Source organism: Argiope bruennichi, chromosome 1 (genome assembly GCF_947563725.1).
Source record: "Argiope bruennichi chromosome 1, qqArgBrue1.1, whole genome shotgun sequence".
NCBI classification, from domain to species: domain Eukaryota; kingdom Metazoa; phylum Arthropoda; class Arachnida; order Araneae; family Araneidae; genus Argiope; species Argiope bruennichi.
The window spans coordinates 14392045-14414356 of NC_079151.1; the positions used below are offsets into that span (position 1 = coordinate 14392045).

Genomic DNA, 22312 nt, shown 5'->3' on the forward strand with positions numbered 1-22312 from the left:
ACCTGTACCCATTTGAGCATTTGAGTAGCGCCAAGCGTTATGGAGTGGTTGCTGTTGCTGCGTCAATTCAATCTGACAACTTTGGGTGTCTGCAGCCTTTTTGTGTTGCTGCGTCAAGTGAGTCTGACGACTTTGGTTTGCTGTGGGTAAATGGCGCCACAACAGCTGTACGAAGATTGAGGGTTCATCATTCGAGGTCACCAATGTAGCGAATTGTTATGAGCGAAGATAGAACCTGGGACCTTGTGGTTCGCAGCCCAGTAACATGACCACGACATAAAAGCAATTGCTCGGGTAGCGTAGCTATTAACTGGCTTATAAGCTTTCACCACAGGGGCATTTGGAGGACTAGCCAAAAATTAGTAAAAAAAAAAAATATTTGAACTGAATATATCTTTGCATACTACCGTCGCGCCATCTGTATAAAAAAAGAGTTTTTGTGAAAACAGTGAGTTGAGTGGCAAGCAGCCGGGAAGAGATGTGTATATCATCGGCTCCCGTCAAATTATTGAGTGTAGATTAAAAGTGAATTACAGTCCGCTAAATGAGCATTTATTTATTGAGTTTAAGTTCTTTTCATGACCAACGACGACATGTGGTCCGCTCGTACGGAGTGAAACAGTTTAAATTTATCAATGAGAGAAATCATTATCAAAATCTTTTATAGTCACAATTCTATGGCTCAGCTTGACCAAAAAATTCAACTCTAAGTAGGGGGTGGTGGATGGATCTTGCCTGTTTCTTTCAAAAAATAAGTAGGAAACAATACAGAAGTAATAAAGAAAACAGCAACAAGATCCTTTGTAGAAAAGATAAGTTAATTAAAAAAATTTGTTTGCCTTTAAAAAAAACAAATAATTGAAACAATCTAGTTTCTCTAGAAAACCTGGAACCAACAGTTGTTCACATCATGCATTACAAAAATGCGCGTATTCATAAATGTTCACCGCAAAAAGCTTCTCCTCCACAAGCAACCATACATCTAGAGCGTCTTTCCCCCATTTCCATCACTACCGAAATAAAGCACGTCCATCGTCTGAGCTACTTCCCCCTCTTTTGAACTAGCAACGGATCAAGCGTCCTCCGGTTAACGAGCCTCACTGATTCCGAAAAGTTTCTTTCCCCATTGTTATTTTAAGTTAATTTCAGCAGACGAAAGTCTGAAACTCGAAAAATAAAATAAATCTATTAATTAAATTGAGCTAAAGCGTAATATTTGAATTATCTCTCTAGAAACAAACTCAATTATTCTCGCATTAACTAGTGTCAAAGAAGGAAAACCGGCGTTCCGTAAGTTTAATATTTCAGCCATAGCCATACAACTAAACATTCTGTTCTAAACTTTCCTTCATAATTATAATTTTTATAACATAAGTTGTCAGTGATTGTAAAATGATGTCGGCTTCTATTGGACAAATTGGACCTCCTATGCATCCTGGAATGCCACCACAACAACAGCCTCCGCCACCTCCTCAGCCAAGTCATGTACAGCAACAAATTGAACTCAAATATGATAATGTTAGTAAAGTAAAAACTCTGATTTGGTCTCTGAAAAATTCTTTTGCGGTAAGTTTATGAATGTTGTCATAACGATTTTGTAAATTAGAGCACTTTGTTTGGGATTCTGTTACTATAATTTTCATATTCTATTTGTAAAATAAGCTGCATATGTTACTTAACAATCTTTGTCAAATGTAAAATTTACTATCATTTAACAAATTATATTTTTATGTACAAAAATAAAACGACTCAAGTTTGTTGCAAGATTTTGTCAAGAGTAATTAATTATGAAATGTTTTTGTCTTTGATATTGAACTGAAACTGAATTATATGACAGGTCAATATTTCTTTATTTCTAAAGCATGATAATTTTGGGGGGTAATTTCTTATTATAGTAACACTTTGAACTTACTTATTTACCTTAGGAATATGAGCCGTTTATTTTGAAAGTGGGGCAAGTCCATTTTTGAAAAAAATGGAGATAATAACAGTTATAGATAAAACTTGTTACAATCTTTTTATGAGTAAAAAATTTATAGTAAAAAAATATTTAGATTCTAGTATTTTGATGGAAGTTTTAGCTCTTAACAGTATTGAAAATCTGTTTATTTTGAAAGTGGTGCAAGTCCATCTTAGATTGAAATTATATTTAACCAAATATATTACGGCAAAATTTAGCTCCGGCTGATCTATGGTGAAGGAAATGTGGCCGTTTGACATCATGGTATTTCTATTTTTGATATTGAAAATTGGTGGTTGTACAGTGTTTTATAAATAATAAAAAGTATATCTTAATTTTGTGTGTCGATAATAATGTTTACTTCCATCACTGATTATTCAGTCCAGTGACAACGAAATAAATATCATTGATCACAAATTTTTACTATCAGGACATTCATTTCTACCAAACAGTCGTGATTTTGGAGTGGAACTATCCAGTAACTATTCAATCCAAAAACCAGTTTCTTGCATATTTCCCAAGATTACTATTAAATAATACAAAATTGTCGAAAACGTAATAAATTTTTAGTACATGAAATTAAACATGGAAATTTATTTTCAACCCAACCTCTGAGAAAAGTGGTTTTTAAAAAAAAAAGAAAAATACCGATGGAGAAACCGTGAATTGTTTAACTATATGCTGTATCAGATTTACAAGGGATGCACTATACAAAATGTTCAACAAAACTTCGATAGAATGAGATTTTGAATTTAAAGTTATCGATTTGTCAACACAACGAGGAAGATAAATAATTCCAAGTAATTTCAGAAATATAAAAGTATCTTTTATATAAGAAAAAGAGATTCATTACATCTGAAAAATACAAGGATATGATGGATTTATTACCATATATACTTCCGTTCATCATGAATTTTTTAAAATGTTAAATCTTGAATAAAATTCAAATTGATTATACCTACGTATAAATTGAAATATATAATTTCATGGAAATTCTTCATAAAACTGAATTGTTTGTTGTTATATTTTCTACTAGAATATTCTTGGTTTTGTTTCCCTTTTTATCAAATGAATAAATATTTATAAAAATTTGAATAGTATTTTGTTTTTATTCTTAAAAAAAGGCTGGTGCAACTGAAATATTATTTCCCAATTAAATGAATGATTGCAATTATTCTTTAATTTTGAAAGTGAGCCAACTTCATTTAATTATAATGGAACTCTTAATTTTTTTAGTCCGCACTGTAAACACTATTGGATTATAAACTTACATTATCTGGTTCCACAAAATACAAAAAATATTAATACTTACCAATATTTTTAAATTTATTGAAACGCAAATTTTTAAATATCTCACAATAGCAAAAAATGGACTTGCCCCATTTTCAAAATAAACGGCTCATATATCAAGATCACACTTATGATTTCTAGCTTTTGCAAACTAGCAAAATTTTGTTACATATCTTGGTTGCTTGGCAATTGAATCTCAAGATCCTCTATAGTAAAAAAGGGCCTTATTTGCATGGTATGATACCTTATCAATATTTATTTTTTTCTGTAAACTTGTGTATTGATTTCAATGTTTGCAAATTGTGCCAGCATTTTTTAAAATTAATATTGCCTTATTGAATTGATTTTTATTCTCCTTTTAGAATGTTATGAAAGTTGCCGGTGCCAGAGTAAATCATATGGCTGCTGGGTATGTATAAGATCATGTAATTTGTTAAATTTTGTGAAAACTATTTTTTCTCTAATATTATATAAAAACATTCCTTTAAAAATTTAAAAGTACAATAATATTTTAAAAGAAATTTGTCATAAAATTGAAGAAAATTAAATGAATTGCTATTACTTTAATTCTGCTTTTTTGTTGTTATTATTATTGCTTATTAAAATACGGTAAACTCTGACAATTTTCATGAAATTCAATTTTAAAAATAGTAGAATGCAATATTAGAAAACTTAATGTACCATTATAGATTTCTTTTATAAATTTAAGTATTTTATTCTTAATGTTTGTTGAGTAGATTCTACTCAAGCTTCTGATGTTCTTAATGTTTCCTAAATATTTAGATTTTATTATTTTAGCAATATTGTAATAGCATTTATAGTGTAATCCTTTCTTACAAATAATAAAATTCACTGCCTTATTTGCTCTGCATTTTTTGAATATAAGACGGTATTTTTTAAAAATATAGTTCTTCAAGTTGTTACTTAAGTGATTTTGTTCTGTTTGTTTTAATAATGACTATATTTAGTATTCTATTGGTCAGGAGGGAATTCTAATATTTTATGATTTGATGTTTGCATGGAAGCCTTAATAGTTTGCAAATAATGTTTTCCTACACATTGACTCTGCCTAAACTGAAATCTCCTGTAATCTCTCTTTTTTGCAATTGAATTTAAATCCTGTTAATTTACAAAAAGATTTTGGAAAATATTTCCATCATCCTTTATATTTGTCTTGATATTTTATTTTCATTTACTATATTCTTTTAAAGAAAAACTATTGAAGAAGCTCCTCCTAGATTTGATAAAACCCTTGATGACTTCTTCTCCATTTGCAATCAAATTGAATTGCATTTAGTAAGTAATACTTATATTTTTTAAGACAGATTTTCTTCTTTTGTAATATTTAAATCTCAAGTTAGTTCTATAACTATAACTTAAGGATCAAATAAAATGTAATATAAAATGATAAAAATTTCTTATAATTTGACTTATTTAAATTGAAATTCACTGAATTTTCACCTGTGTTTCTAATAAAAAAGAATTAATGAATTATATTAAAAGAGTATTTGCTTATTTTCTGCACAAATTAGAAAACAAAATAATTTTATTTGTATTGTCCTGCACACGATTTTTGGGCATTTAAAAATTAATATTTTCTCGTTATTTTATCCTATAACTTTATTATTTATCACAAAAATTATTACTTGAGTTTTTATTAATCTGATAATAAATTTTAAATGCAAAGATCCCATTTTGTGCTGCACTTCATGAAATCTTATTTTCATTTTCATACACAAGGTTCTTTATAGTAATATACAATTATAAATATATATTCCTTGACATTCTCCTTTTTCCATGTTCTTAAGTTCAAAGGTCTTAGCAAATGTGTGCAATAACACTTTTCCAGTGTATATTCTTGAAATAAATACATTGTTTCAAACAATTAAAAATATGATTCTGTGTATGAGCTGTATAAAAATATATTATTGATAGAAATATAATCAGAAGATGAAGTAATGTATGGAAAAAGGTTTAAATAATATGAGAAATAATTGGGATTGTTATTTTTTCCCCCTTCCATAGAAATTATTTTTTTAATATATTTTTTTTCTTGCAAAAATTTGTTTAAAAAGTAAACATGAATAAAATTTCTCAGATGGAATTGGAATTTGAGTTTTAATAGGAGGATTGGTGTCCTTTCATTGAAAATAATGTCATACACCTATTGCTCGTGGAATTCATAAAAGGAGAAATCAAAATATATTCTCCCAATTGTCTAGAATAGTAATTTCTGATTGTTTTGTTTTTGAAAATACTTAGCAACTAGAAACTCTTGTTCCTAGAGTGTCTCGGGTATCTTTGATTGAATTGAAATGCCTTGGAAAATGCCGATCAAATCATATGAAATAAAAAGAAAGTCATCAATCATCTAATCACAGAGTAACTTGATATCAATCCTCTTTGAGAAGATAATTCTCTTAATTACTGCAAAGTGATGAATCATAAAAAATTTGAAAATATGTTTTTATATTAATATCTTATTGATAATCTACTAAGAGATACCAATCTAGAGCAGCATTGCATTTCTTCCTCACTGAACAATTTTGTTTCCAAATGCAAGTTTATTCTGAGACACATGATTAAAATGATACTTCATATATTTGCAAGTTATGTATTGAAATTTCATTATCATGAGGCTGTTTGAAATGGATTTGCGCCTTTTTGATTGATTTATTGCATTTGCATCCTTTTTTTTTAATATATTTATCTTCCATTATTTGATTGTTTCATTCCAAACTATCCCACTTTATCATTTTTAACTTTATATGATATATATAGTTATGATAGTATAAATTGTATTTATATGCAAATAAAATGATGAATTTGTCTATTTCATCCAAGCCTACAAGATTTTTACATGTTAAATATTGGACAGTATCAATTTCAGAATCATATTGTTAATATCTATTAAACAAAGAATCTTAGAAAAACAAAGTAGTGAATGTAGCAAATGCATGATCATAAATTTTATTTGTTAAAAATTTTTAATGTAATTACATATTAAAATATATCTTTTACTAATAATAAAGATTAATACGTTTGTTTTGGTAATCTACATGCCTAACCATTTGACCTATAGTTACCAAATTTGGCACATGTATATCTTGCAGGATTAAAAAAAGTTCACCTTAGTGCATTTTTTAAAATTTTTAATAATTTATTTTGAAATTTTAACTGAAAATTAGGTTGGATTTTGTTGTTTGTTTGTTTCTGATAACTTTTGAAAATATTACTACTTAAATGAAATTTATACATTTCAAAATTTTAAAAAACTGTTCTTTTAATAATACCAATTTAAACAGTTGTGCAAATTTTTCCTGAATTTTGGCAATTTTTTTTTTTTTTTTTTTTTTTTTTTGCTTTATTTCTAACAGATAACATAGTTACCCAGAAATTGCAATGATTTAGAGGATAAAGGAACTGCACTTTTACATTTTTAATAGTGCTATAATGTCGGGGGAATTCCATTAGAAAGGTTTATATATAAATAATATAATGAAAAGTACATATGTAAGACTTTTAAAAAACACAGATTTAATGCTTGACAATTTCCATTGTATAAATAATCAGTAGGAGTAATCTCCCCCAAATTTTTTCGTATATCCTCCAACTGAGGTCTTATCCCAACCAGCATCCTGGCTTAGATCACTGGGAAGCGCGTCTTCCCCGTGATCTAAGCATCATGGGTTCGAGCCCTGGTTTGAGCATGGTTGTTCTCCCCTTGTGTTCTATCTGTGAGATGTGTGAAAGAGTCCCCCCTGTAAAAAGGGGTTGTGCAAGCAAATATGTGTGTGCCATCGTCATTTGAGCTAGAAGTTAGACTTCTGCCCCGGTTGCTCAAGGGTCTTTACTCTCAGAAGTTACTGCACCCCCTTTCCAACGTAATGTGGACACGACATCATCAGGTCTTATCCCTCTCCCTTTGCTTTGATAAGATTGCAAATGCCTTGCAGGCAACTAGCAAATAATAATTAGATTCATGCTAAAAATCAATGTATCATATCTTGTGAATATGCATTTTGAACATATTTTTTGCTGATTGAATGAAACCGAAATTTGACATGGAACTACAGCTTTAATCACAAAATAACAACTGAATATCATTGATTTAAATCATTTCTTATGAGATATTTATTCCATTTACATAATGTGAAAGTACAGAACAGCAGATGGTATGCCCTTTAACATATTCGATTCAAAATTTGATAATCTACATTTTGGATACTAAGTCTGTATATCAAATTTTTTGGAGATATCAGTTTCACTTCTAATCAAACAGCCAGCCAGACAGGCTTCAGATGGATTTCATTCAAAATTTGATAGAAATCTACAAATTTGATGAAAACAAATTCTACCATTCTAGCTAAAAGCAGTTTTGAGCTATAATATTTGCAGACAGGCAAACATAATGTCAAAAATAGGTTTTTCAGACCTAGAAAGTCTGAAATGAAGAGATTCGTCAAAATCTCAAATGTTAATTTTTTAATGGTTACAATAATTCCTTTACATAAATGTAAAAGTTAAAAAAAAAAATGTTTTTTTAAATATTCAGCATTTCGATGAAAAGTAATTGAACAAACTAGATTATAAACTTTTTTAATTCATGTAGATCAACAAAAATTTAGCATGATCAGGTCTTCCTTTTTTTGTTGTGAATATTATTTTGGAAACTGGTTTAACAAAAGGTTACTCACATAAAGATATCTATTTTAATATGTCTATGAAATTTTCCTTTGTGAAAATGTAGCTAATTGCTTTTCTATCAATTGTGTTATTATTGTTTGAATTAAATACAATTTATTAAATCACTGTCAATCTTGTTATTCCGACCATAACGTGTGATCAATAGTTCAGAGTATGAAAGGTCATTCAGATGTTTCACTATCCAGTACTAAGAATAAAATAGAGATATTGAATTGTATTGACATTTTTATAAAATATTTTGGCTTGAAGATTTTTTTAACTTTATTTTTATTAGTCCATGACAATTTTCATTCTTATTTAATTTCTTTTTACTGATTATTTTAAACATTCCAGCTAAACTCAAAATTGATCTAAAATTTAATATCCTAATCTAAATCTTTTTATTATTTATTGGATATTTTTTCTCCATTTCTAATTTTATCAAAATACCTTTTTATATAGATAGTTATACCTGTTATTTTGGAAACTATAATCTATATTTTATTTCACATCAAATTGTCATTTAATATAATTTTAGTTCATCCCTCTAAGGGGTCAAGCTAGCTCTTTTTCTTATAATTTAGGAAATAATTCTTATTTGTATATTTTCTAGACATTCCATAGATTATATAATATGTCAACGTTTCACTTCCACATTAAATGTGAATAATTTATTCTTTTAACCTCATTTCTAAGAGTTTAAATTTACTTATATAAAAACATTTGTTGTCTAGAGTTAATATGTATCAGCAATGGTTAATTTTGCGAATTGGTTGTGTAGTTATTGCAATTCTAAAAATTAAGTGTACAACATAATTTTTTATAAAATTTTGTTTTATGTTTATAAAGTTTAATACAGTTCCATGCTTTGATTTTTTCAGAAAGCTATTCAGGAATGTACATTACAGCACAAAGACAGTATCCAGTATTTACCTTTGCATGTGACATTAGGTAAGCAGGATGCATCCAGTGGGCCTTCTCAAGATGTGAATTTATCCTATACACAGTATGTCAGTACTGTGAAAGCTCAGGTCAATTTTACAAAATCTGTTCAAGAAATACTATCTGAAGGTGTTCGAAATGTTACAAAATCAGAAAGCAATTAATCTGTCTTTACTGCATTATTTCAGTAAAATGTACAGATGGAACATTGGAATGTAGTTTGTTTATTTAAGCTATGTACAACTGATGTGTTTGTGAAATAAATTATTAAAATTCTTTTTCATATTAGAATTCATGTAAATATTAGAAACTTGTAAATTCTCTATAATAATAATATGATTATTCTGCACTAACCACAACCACATTACTGCTTCCATTTTTATTATTTAGTTCCGAAGCAAACAACACATTTATTAGTATTATTTTTTTTAAAAATATTCTTCAGATTAAAATTATTTGCTAAAAACAAGGACTGTTTATTTCTATTTTAAATGTTTATTTCAATGCTGAAAGACATCATACTATTGGAGGGTTAAATTTAGATGAATTAAAAAATATGCTGAATCCAGGAAATTTTTAGCTAATAAACAAGGAGACAAATTTTTGTCATTTCAAGTTATCATTGTGTATAAGATACATGTCACAATATGTAATAATTCAAAACTAAAGCATTCAGGGGGCATTTTTTTGGGGGGGGAGACTAAAATATTAGCAGAAATTGTTACTCAAAGAGCAAATCTCAGACATTAAATCTCATGGCTTTTTGAAAAATGATTGCAGTTTCTAAACATTTAAATATGAAATTTAGGGAATTGATCTTTATACTGTTCTGGGCAATTAAGAAAATGTATGTGTTTAGTAACTCAAAATTGGAAAATGAAAAACAAACATAGCTATATAATAAATCAAATTTTACAAAATAATTCCCCATATTTTGTTTTTAATTGCTGAAAGATATTAAATATTACTCAATAAGAATATAGTTATTTGAAAAAGATAATTTTAAAGAACACTACAAATAATTTTTAGTGAACATATCTTTAATAGTCAACTACACTGCTTTATTAGAATTCGCTTTTTTTTTTTTTTTTTTTTTTTTTTGCAAGAAAATTGAATTACATATATAGTGCAATATCCTACCCACACCTTCCATCAAAAATAGCTTGTGAAAACGAATATTTAAAAAAAAATTTTCATTGGAAACAACTTGCCATGTATTTATTTATGAAGTATTGTGACTTCTTGCTATCTTTCCTTATAATTATAAAAAGTATATTACAAATACCCACAATCAAAATACAGAATGCCATTCAGTTATGATTAAAGATATATGAATTCTTATTTATAGTCAAACAGTATTTTAAATGTCATGAAAATGTATGTAATTTGAATTAATTCTTTATAGATGAATTCCTATAATCAGTACATAGTTCAAAGCGTTATAATGTTTGTCAAAATAATGTAATTAAATATTTATAAAAGCAAAGTGAAGACGTTCAAAAATTTCCTTAATATTAAAGTCTATTATCCTGAAAACAAAACTAGTTTTATACTCCAATGAGCAGAATAAATAAATATCAAAACTGCTTAGTTTTTCTTTAAAAAAAAAAAAATTCAAACAATATTGTACTTTTACACATGTATTTTTTTAAAATTTGTGTAACTACTAAAAACAAAAATCTTTCATTTCATTGTTGAAAATAAAGTGCATCATTTCAACAGTTATAAAAAAAAGAACTGTGTAGGAGCAAGTTATAGGTAGATATTTTAATTGTTTGGTAAGATTTTAATGCTTATTAAGTTACAAAGTAATTATGACCTAAAAGAAGCTTGTTATTATTAATTCTTAAATAATCTGCAAATATTGAAAGTCCATTCTTCATGTACAAGATTCATTATCAGTAGCAATTTTCCATAAATAAGTAGTATGATATTTATAGAAACTCATTGCTTGGTTTCATTCTGTAAAACAGTAACTGAATAGTAACCAATATATTAATTTATATTAGCATCATGGCTAACTGAAGTATGATGAATTCAAAAGCCTAAGAATACGAGATTGTTCGATTTGAGCAAGTTTTTAAGCACTTAAATTAATGCACTATTTAATCACTTTTTAAAAAAATTAATGTTAATGAATGAGTTATTTTTTGATTCAGCTCTTTTAATAATCTTTAGAAACAAAACAATGTAAGGTTAATAAGAAGTATGGAAAAATGGTCTATGTCAGTAAATTCACATTTTAATATTTTAGAAAATTTTATAGACAAAAGTATGAAACTTTGTGTTCTTATAGATGAATGCAAGAAAAACTTTTTACTTATTGACACATTTAATTACTTTTATCACACATAAAAACATTTAATTTTGTAACTTTTTATCATACTCATATATAAAGTATTCTCAGCATTTTCATACATACATATACTGTAATTGATGAAATTTTGCATTTGGAAGTATTGAAATAGTTGAAGAAACAAATGATTGTTTCACCTTTTAGAAACTCTGTACATTTTAAAAAGCAATATTAAAGAGTTGAGAGAGAGAGCTGCAATGTTGATAAAATTAATGTTTTCAAGAAGTTAGGAGTTTTTACATTTCATTTAAACTAAAAACCTTATTTAATAAACACACTCTAGTATTTCAGCTTGCTTTAAAGGTTCTTGCAATTCTTTTATAAATGTACATTATATTATTTATATATATAATGTTCATAGATGTCCAATGTGAGAAAGTTCTTTCATGGCATAGCACCAATTTCATTTAAGTGAGAATTTTATTTCTAATTTTCCTATGCAACAAAACTAATAGATTGTTTATTTGAAGGTACTAAAAAGAAAATATCTAAAAATGAATGAAAGGAATTATGCAGTGAATATTGAATTTATTGATCCTGCAAGAATTTAAAATTTTTATTTTATATAAACCTTATAATAGTTTTAATTGCTTTTTCCTTTGCTTTACAATGCTTTTTTCAAAAGGTATGTAATTATAACATACTATTTTTTACTTATAAATGATAACATCAATTATATGCGTATTTGTACTACTTTCTGGATTGAATTTCATTTGTAAATTTTCTGTATTAAAACTAGAATAATAAAATCTAATGCAATAAACATAATTGTCTATATTGTATATGTAGACAATTTGCTACAAATTTAAAATTCAACAATCCTAATAACAAATGCTTGCTTGGTTTATAAATTTTATTGTATACAAATAAAACTTCATACACAATACAAATAAAAATTCAGAAAATTTACATACACTCGGATCAATAAAGCTCATTGAAAACGCAAAATGCTTGTTCGATTTATTCGAATTAATCTTTTAATATTTCACAATTCCAGAATCACAAGAATGGTCACAACAAACAACATACACTTTGGACGTATGCATTGAATTATAGTAAATATGCTTTAAATTTAGGGTGATATGAAAGTAACCAAATAAAAATAACACATTTAAGTGAATATCAATAAACTACAGTTAATTAGAAATAAAGTCATTCCAAAATGTTGGCCACTATCAAAATAATAAGATGTTATTTGTTAAAATATTTAATTGAAATTTATCTGAAAGGGTAGAAAAAAATTAAATGCTACTAAGTCATAAAACCTTGCATATTATAAAATTCCTCAATTTTTCATACACTATAAAAAATTCACCTACTTTTATGGCTTAGCTGCATTAATATCATTTGGCTGCTACATATAAAGAAGAAACTTGAGTTTGCAGTAGATTCTTCTAATTGCTGACAAAACCATTCATGTATCCCACTATACATCCTTATAAAATAAACAATCCCCCTATACATCCTTATAAAGTAAGCATTTATAACACAATAACATATAAAAGAAAATAATAAACATTCAATCCTGAAAGATATTTTGGTATAACTAATATGATTTTATGGCAAATGCTGAGTTGAAATTAATCTCTAACTAATAATTTAGAATAATTTTTTTTTTTAATTTCATGAATTTTCTAACTTATATAAATTAATATAAATGTTATCAATGAAATTTTTAAATCTCTGTAGATCATTCATAAACAATATTCTACTTTCAAATATTCCATTATTAATAAAACTAAAATATATGCTAAATGAAGGCACTCAATTTTTTTAAATTCAGATTATACAATGTTAATTAAAATTGAAAATTTACAAAAACAGCAACTCCTAATTAAAAACAACAAATTTTTACTTCATCCGTAAATTAATATATATAATTTCAAAATTATGTAATAAAAATTTGTCTATCAAAATTATTGTAGTAATAATGTTACTATTTCACATTATACAGGGAAGGGGGAAATGACATTTAAAATAGTGCAAAATAATCATTAATATATAAGATATTTGTTTTTAGTACAGAATACTGGTGAAAAGAAAAGTTTTATTAACATATGCACAAAGCAGCACAATTTGTTTTCAAGACAAGAATACACATTTTTTTCGGAAGAAAAAGAAAGATGGGAAGAAGTCATTTCAAATAATAAAATTTCTTCTGACAGAATAAACATACACAAAATATTTCAAAGAAACAAAGGACATTACATATAAAAAAATTATAATAAAAATCAAGACATTTGCAAAAAGTAGAGAGAGCAGGAATAATTGCAGAAAATAGTGAGGATGCACTCAATTACAAGATAGTAAAACAACTTCACAGTAACTTTGTAGCTCATGAAAACTCTACTGCAGACATTCCAGCTAACACTCCAAAAGGCATTAGCAGATACTCTTAAACAATATTATTTGAGCAAAGGAATCACTTATGGAGCCATTCATTAACAGTCTTTGGAACTTTCTCCATTTGGCAGTGTTTATCACCATAAAGCAATGTATATCTGCATTGAATTTTCACGATATTAGTTTTGATATGTTGATTTCCTACACTTAGAATCAGATCTTTTGGCCTTTTGTTTGCAAACTGAAAAAAAAAATTATTAAATTGCATTATTTCTGAAAAATGTCAAATATTAAAAGAATGACTCACTAAACTATAAAAAAGCTTTTATTTCATTTTTAGCAAATCTAAACATCACGATTTAAACATATAATAACTTCAGGGTAAAAGATTAGCAAATTATCAAGGTTTATGGGTTTAAAGCAAGCTACATAGGCATATGGACACTGCCTTTTGAATTATGCACCAATTCTGAAAAATCAGCCCTACTCTAAATGTTTGCCAGGAATCTCATATCATCTAATTATACCACTGAGAATCCTCTAAATGTTAATATGCTTTTCTTAAAAAGAAAATTGATTGGGTAATATCAAGAATATAATGAAGGCAGAAAAATGCTCTTGCTCGACTTTATTTTTAGAAATAAATAATCAAAATTGTAAGATATTTCTTTAAAACAGTGTGATATTTATCTAATCTTAATCCTAAAAATATAATTAGTAAATTATTAAAAATAATAAAACACAGGCAACTGCTGGTGAAAGTGGGTTAAAAACATTTTAAATACAAACACTTAAATGTTTTAAAACTTTGGTTCTGAAAACATATGATATTTTCTATAATACTGCCTGACTCTGACAAATTAGGGAGCATGAGAAACATTTGCAAGATCTTGTTTCTCTCCTTCATAATGCTAAATTCACCAATAATGAATGCTCTTTAGAGAAGCAAAGGAAAATAATGCATTGCTTCCAACATAAGCATACATTATTAACCATATAATTTCTTCGTAATCCTTTCTGTTTCATACTTTTATTCCTCTCTGTAAAATAACTCTTTGCCAGAGTAAAATGCCAACTGCCATATCTTAGAGCCAAGCTATACCTCACCTATATTGAGATTTTATATTGAATTAATTACTTTAGTTTAATTTGAAAAGAACATTTTTTAATGGTTTTTTTAACATTCTGTCTATTTATTTATTTACAATTTTAACACTTACATAAAATAAATATTTATTTTACGCATATAAAAATATTTAATTGTGGAGTGATTTCTGGCTAATTTTCTCTATTACTCACTCTTCCCTCACCTAACAACAATAAAGTGTTGCTTAGATTATTATGATGACACTACTAAGTAAAATTTTTTAAGATTTCAAAATTTTGGTTAGATAACTTTTAGCTTTAAAATGTGATTTCTTGGAGATTTAACAATATAATCAAAAGAGAATTTGAAAACTTGATCAAATATACATATTTACAGGAATTTATAAAATTTTTTGGTATTGGCATATTACCCTATTCTCAACATAATACAAAAATTAAAATCTATGGATACATGAACATTATTAGTAAAAAGAATAGAATAGGATTCTTTACACTTGATTTCTCTATTAAAAATTTATTAAAGCATGTTAAAAGGAAGGAGAGGGATTGATTTGGGGGAAGCGCCAAATATAAAATGGAACAATTATAATGAAATTAAGCAGCCATTCATTGAAACATAAGAATTAAAATTCAAATTCACTAAATTAAAGTAAATTATCTAAAGATTTTTTTTTAAATGCTTCCATGTGGGGAAAATATTAAGGTAGAAAGATAAGAATTTAGGCTTTACATCCAAATTCTTTTATTGCAGGCTCATTATTTGAGAATTTAGTCACTTCAGACATTATAAATTGAATTTACATTGCATAGAACATTTTAAAACTCTTTCATTATAAAAATGAAATTTTCACATATGATATACAAGAAATTCTCATAAATAAAACATTATTATGCTAAGTTTTTTTTTTTTTTTTTTTTTAATAAAAGATCTGTCAAACCACAGTGAACTAGAAAAGAATAGCCATTATGAAAGATACAGCCTTTTTTATCTTCTTTTCTAAAATTTAAAAAAAAAAAAAAAAAATACCTTAGGACTAAAAAGTCATTATGATTTAACTGCAATTCTAAAAGGAATGCATATAATGTAAGAAATAATATTCATTAAAGCATAAGAGACATGGGGAAAAAAATTACTTTCTGCAGTATGGAAGCAACCAAACATTTCCTGGGAAGCATATGTTACATAAAGAAAACCATCTTCATCTTTACTTTCTAAATATACTTCTGCAACAGTTTTGGACATGCTAGCAATACTTCTGTTATTTATTAGAAGATAAAAAGCCTGGTTGGCACCAAGATGCATACGATTTCTGCAATAAAAAAAGTTATTAAAATCCCTAAACATATTGTTTTATATTCCATGACTGAACAGTACTTATAAATGTTTTGTAAAGTCAGATAATAAGAAACAGTTTTTGATAAAAATGCAAAAGGCATCAAAACTTATAGCTTAGTGTATTATATATGTATTCATAGGAAATTCAAATAATCAGATATAGATATACCTAATTTATACAGTTATGGCTGCATTTCTAAAATTCTACACTATATTTTTAAGGTTATTATGCTTTAACCAGATTTAATTATGAAGGCAAAATACACAATCTATTTATATCTTTTTGTAAAATAATAACATAACTAGTGGTAGTCTTTAATAAATTAAAGATAATAATTCTTAAAGCTTTATTAGTATAGTATTTATTTTAACATTAATAATAAGTATAGAATTTCTTGCTAGATTTGCAAAATAACATATGGAAACTGTTTTAGAGGACATAAAATACGATTATGATTAGAAACATTAATATTATTACATTTTGATACTACTTGCAGATTAAAATTTTCAATGAAATATGTCTTCTATATATTTCACAAATCTACACATAAAAATTTGTAAATATTTTAATTTTTATTCTCAGTATTTTTTTTCCCCTCTAATCACTGCAACTAATATCATAAATGTGTTGAAAATTATTCTGAAGAATAGCTTATAAAAAATTACATCAAATTTTACAATTAAATTTTAAATGGGTCAAATTTTCAGAATAAAATTACAAACTATATAGTTTTACATAGATACATTTTTAAAAAAAAATGGATATTAACTTCAAGTACTAGATATAAATCTGTTATCCACATTATGGCTGAATTAGGTTACTAAATCTGATTCCAAATAATATCATGCAAGCAAGGTTCAATGTCATATATATCTGTTATCCATGTTATGGCTAAATTGAGTTATTAATCTGATTCCAAATAATATTATGCAAAATTTTAATGTCATATATATTTTACCCTTTAATGATGACAAGTTTCTGCTTTCACCTGTAATTAACATGCCAATAATTCATCCATATCTCATGCAGGATTCAGCCATTAAAATTCGTTAACACAGATTTTGATTTTAACTTTTGTCAATCTAAAAATATTATTGATCTCTTCATGAATATTCCCTGAGATCAATGGTCACTATTTTTTAACTCAGGGAAAAATTAAAACAATTAAAGAAAAATCCAAATTTAATTCAAAGATTATCACTGACAGCTTTGAAAAACTAGCCTTGCAAATACTGTAATCAAATGGCCCTATAACTAAAAACATGGAATAGAATTCAAAAGAAACTGCTGTTTTAACAAAAGGAAAAAGGTTAAAAAGAGACAAATTCTGAAAGTAAAGAATTTTTTTTTAATTATAAAATTTAGTAAAGATTTTTTTCATTCAATTAATAGTAACATAATGAGGATATTTTAAAGGAATGAATCTTATGCCTTTATAAATTGCCTTTAATGTAACATATTGCCTTTTTGGCTAATACAGACTTAATCAAAATACAGTAGACTCCCGATTATCCGCGGGCGGATTATCCGTGCCTGCCGCACTAAGTTTTTTTTTTTTTGTTTGTTTTGTTTTGTTTCCAAGCAAAGAGAAAATGCTTCCAAAGCAAGAAGCAAATACAAATGACTGATTTCTTCAAAAAGGTGTAGTTTTACAGTTATGCTTTTGTAATTACATAATACATTACAGTATTAAAACAGTACATATGTATTAATTTTTCTGTGTATCCTTGAGCTTCTCGTAAGTACAAAGCACTTTTCTGTTTTCATTAACAAAATGCATTTTAGATTAGTTTTGTGTGATATACTAAAATATTAGCGTTAGTTAAACATTTCCTGCTGTTTATTTTACGTTTTATTGTACATAAAACGATTTTTCAAAGTTGGAATGACTGTTTTCTCTTTTGCTATACCCGTTTCTAGCTTTCTTCGGATTATCCGCGATTTTTGTTATCCGTGGCGGCAGCGCCACCCTATTCCGCGGATAATCGGGAGTGTACTGTATGTTACAGCTTATATGGTGTTATAAAAAGATAAATTTTGCAAACAAGATATATAAATATATATGTTTGTGTGTGTGAGTGCCCATACAATCAGTAAATGAATTAACCACAATGTTACAAATGCATTATAAAGTCATAAGATAAAATACTTTATTTTGAATAGAATAATCTTTCAGATTCTTTGAAATATATATATTTTTTTATATTAGACATTACCATAATAGACAACATAATGGCAAAAAAAGAAAATGAAAAAAACATGAATGCAAATGTTGACATATATGTGTTACTATAATCCGACATGATAACACTGAAAGGACTTAAAACAGACAATTAATAAATACATAAAAACAAAATTAAACAAAAATGGAATATTTTCAAAGTTTAAAATGAAATTGAAAATTAGAAATAATAAAAAAAATTCAGAATTACAAACAATGCATATAATAAATATGATTAATTCATTTTTAAATATGTCAACAAATGTTAAGCTTTTATAAATAGAAACAAATGCTACAAAAAGAAAATAAAAACACATAAAAAAATTTACTATAGTCAATACTTTTACTATACTTCATATACAAGAGAGTAAAAATGAAGAGTTGGAAAATCCCACCTTATAATTGTAAGGAACTGAGATACAGTGAGTTCTTGTGGAACTAAAAATTTTGTTTTGTCCAGAAGTGGTAGCTGTGACTCTTTATGATATCGCTCAACAATCACCTAAAACAGACATTAAAAAAACTTAAAAACCAATTATATTCCATAAATAAAAAAGATGACTTCAAACAAGCTGTAGTTTTCTCTAAAATTCTATCATTAATTTATATCCAGCATAACAACACATTATACTTAAATAATATAAATAAATAAATGCATTAATGTATTTTAAGCATTAAAAATTTTTTTATAATAATTTATACATACAGGAATTTTTGTAGGGAATTTTGTTCGGATGTTTTCAACTTCCTCCTTCCTTGTTGCTACAAGTGATAAAAAATGAGTATTAGAACTTGCAAAATAAACATAAAGAATGTACGTGTTAGGAATATAGCCATTATATTTATATCCTACATGCGTTTTAAACAATATATAATATACATTATATTTTATATTTATTCTATAAAATTTTTGAATAAATACTTAATTACTGAATTTATTTTTGACCTGAAATGAGATCATTTCAAAAAATATGAGAACCAAAAGATTTTAAAGCTAAAAATAAAGTCAGTTATTTAATAAGTTTTCCAACACTCAAAAAAATCAAGCAATTAAAAAAATATTCTTAAAAATAGAATATTAGGTATTTTGAAACATTGCTTTCTAAATATTCACAGTAAAAATATCAAATGGAATATTTAATTTAATTTTCTTATTGTTATCTTCATAAAAAAATTTTATTATACTAAAGAAAAAAAACGACTGATTTGACACAGACATGCTAGTTCAAATTAAAACAAGTGTTAATAATAAATTTTAAACCTAATAAATATTTTTTAACAACATACAAATAATTTGTCATATTAAAAAAAATTTTACCCATACAATTTCATGCAAATATTAATGTACCTTGTACAATATATATTTTAACTACTAACAACTTTCCCATGGTTAATTAATTTATGAATTACATTACTGTTTATAATACAATAAAATCAGTGTTTAAAAGTACTTCAAATAGTATTCATTTAAAAATTAATGCACAAATTCTTACATTTCATACTTATTTCATTATAAATTTATTCAATAAAATTAAAATTTAATTCATTTTTTTTTCCTTTTGAGTATAAGATAAATTGTCAAAACAGTTATTAAAATTAATAAAAATGTAAACATTTATATGGCTCAAATTATACCAATATATTTAGAGAGAGAATATCAAACACAATTAAAATTTAAAACAACAAAGAATTCAAGTATATCTAAAAATCTTCAGGATCTAGTTCATCAATTTTCACTTCAAAGTTAAATTAAATCCAATATTGGCAAATAAATGTAGTTATTCGCAATCATTTCTCAAATTGCATTTCAAATTATTGCATTGCAAAGGCAATTTAAATTTTAAATAAAAGTAACAATCAATTTTTAAAAATAATCATTCAAGGTAAAAAAAAAAACATATCACAGTACAAATAATTTTAACTACATTAAAGAGAGCATATTCCTAAAAATGATCATCTTATACAGTGAAAAAAGGTTTAAAAATTGACAGATTTATAAAAAAATACATTATCAAAAAATTTATACACTTTTTTTTAATTTAATGTTTTAATATCAGTTCTGCACTGTTTGCAATACCTTTACTGAAAATACTCGCCCAATTTGAATTCACACAAAAGCTTATTTCTGCGGTTAAATGATCTGCATTTCAAAATGAATAAATGTTTAAAATTAATATTTTTAATAATGTTCCAGGAAAAATAAACGACATTATTAAAAATTCACATAAAAGCAAGATAATTGAGTAGAAATCCGGCCGTAATTTCTACTCAATTATTCAGAGAAACCATCCTAACTTTATTTTAAATAAACATAATGGCCCTCTGTTAATATAAAGTTTCTTCCAATTAATTTCACAAGAAAAAGATCCTATAGCACTGAGATAAATCCAATTATTATTTTAATATTTGACAATCATCATTCAGTTAGGTTTTAAAAAGTTAACAATGGAAGCTAATAGGAGAGTAGTTTCAAACGAAAATTACAAACAGGACATTTGACATTTAAAAAATTTTTAATAAATTTTTTTTTCATAAATTTTAGACTTTTTATTTCTACAACTTGCATAAAAACAATAGAATCCAACAATTTTGTTTATTTCAAACAAAAGTTGCATTTTGTTAAAAAAAAATTTGATGAAACATGCTAAAGAAGATCTCAAGAATCCACACACAGATTAAAATAAAAAGAGAAAAAACAACTATTTATGACAATACTCAACTGATCTACTTACAATACATACAAACTGCGTATCAGATATCACAAAGTCGAAAATGTAAACAAAATTGAAAGTTCATATGAAAAGGCATTTGCAATAAGCTAAAACTACGAGCCCAACCCATTACTCACCAAGAGACTTTCGCTGTTTAAATGTCCCCATAGCATTTGCGTTTTTGTCGGAATGATCATGAAATATTTTATGCATGGCGAATTTAAGATTCTTTAGCCGCAAAGGGCTCAATTTTCAACAACTTTGAAACTAAAAAGGAAATACCTAATCTAACATGTGACAGATCGATAGGAAACAACAGTAAATTACGCAACGTCACGTTTTGAGGTCAATGATACTGCCAGATTCTTCCCATAATTTAAATCATTTGGTTTCGAAATCACCAAATCAGAATTTTTTATTTGAACTCTTTATATAAAGAGATAAAAGAATTCAGGTAACTTTAAATTTCGTCATTGTAAATATTTTACCAGATGAATTATTCATGTTTCGGAATTTCTTTCATTTTATCTGAAATCGAATATCATGAAAAGTTCATAATTTTCGATAGTTATCATTGGCTAAAGTGGAAAGGAGGGAACTTTTCTTACTTTTGATTGGCTGCAAGGTCTGTAGCCAATTCTAAAAAAAAAGATATGGACTTAATTCAAATGTCAAGTTAAAATCCGGTTCGTATCTTTTCCATAAAACATAAAATTCTGTATTTTTCTGACCATCAGGTCTTTTTTTTTTTTCGTTTGTTTGGTCTTCTAACATATTAGCGAAGAAAACTAGTGAGATAAAACGTTTCTTAAAACTGAAGACTGCTTTATATACCTTCAGAAACAGTGAATTTTAAAAATTGTGTCTCCATTTCAATTATTTTAAAGAAACTATGAGATTTCGTGTCTTTATATTATTATCGAATCATATAAAGAGAAAAAAAGATTTCAAATGATGATGAAAGTCCTTAAATAAAATGCTTAGAATCTGAAGTTTTCCACCTAGAAATCATTACATCCGAAATTGTACTCGTACACAAAATCTCTCTAGATCTTTTATAAAGCTTTCGCTTCCGAGTTTGATTTGATTGGATTTATTCTGTTCAGACAATATTATTTTTGTTCGAAATACCATCGATATATTTAGCATCTGCTTCTGTTTTAAATTGAATATGCTTTTTGCCACGACTTTCTTGTTGAGATGCAACTAATGCTCAATAATAAGACAAACACTCTGATTTTTTTTAAAATATGAGCCGTGAAATATTATGCATAGAAATATGCTTTTCACTCACAAGAACCACACATTTCAATATCCTGTATTTGTTTTATTTATGTATTAAAAAGATAAATGTTCCCT

General features: G+C 26.4%; 2 protein-coding genes across 2 annotated transcripts; one reads left to right on the top strand and one right to left on the bottom strand.

The window, feature by feature from the left end:
• The first annotated feature begins 911 nt into the window (after window positions 1-911).
• LOC129981356 (mediator of RNA polymerase II transcription subunit 29-like) lies at window positions 912-9161 on the top strand. The gene is made up of 5 exons (XM_056092181.1): window positions 912-1290; window positions 1376-1566; window positions 3613-3659; window positions 4462-4546; window positions 8818-9161. Exons 2-5 carry the CDS (start codon window positions 1393-1395, stop codon window positions 9040-9042), a joined length of 531 nt encoding a protein of 176 aa, XP_055948156.1. The 5' UTR covers window positions 912-1290; window positions 1376-1392; the 3' UTR covers window positions 9043-9161.
• Window positions 9162-12073: 2912 nt separating this feature from the next.
• Window positions 12074-21289, bottom strand: LOC129968518 (microtubule-associated proteins 1A/1B light chain 3C-like). Its single transcript, XM_056082494.1, has 5 exons — window positions 21091-21289; window positions 18949-19004; window positions 18638-18744; window positions 15819-15994; window positions 12074-13818 (listed from the first exon to the last, which is right to left on the bottom strand). Exons 1-5 carry the CDS (start codon window positions 21164-21166, stop codon window positions 13757-13759), a joined length of 477 nt encoding a protein of 158 aa, XP_055938469.1. The 5' UTR covers window positions 21167-21289; the 3' UTR covers window positions 12074-13756.
• Window positions 21290-22312: the final 1023 nt, after the last annotated feature.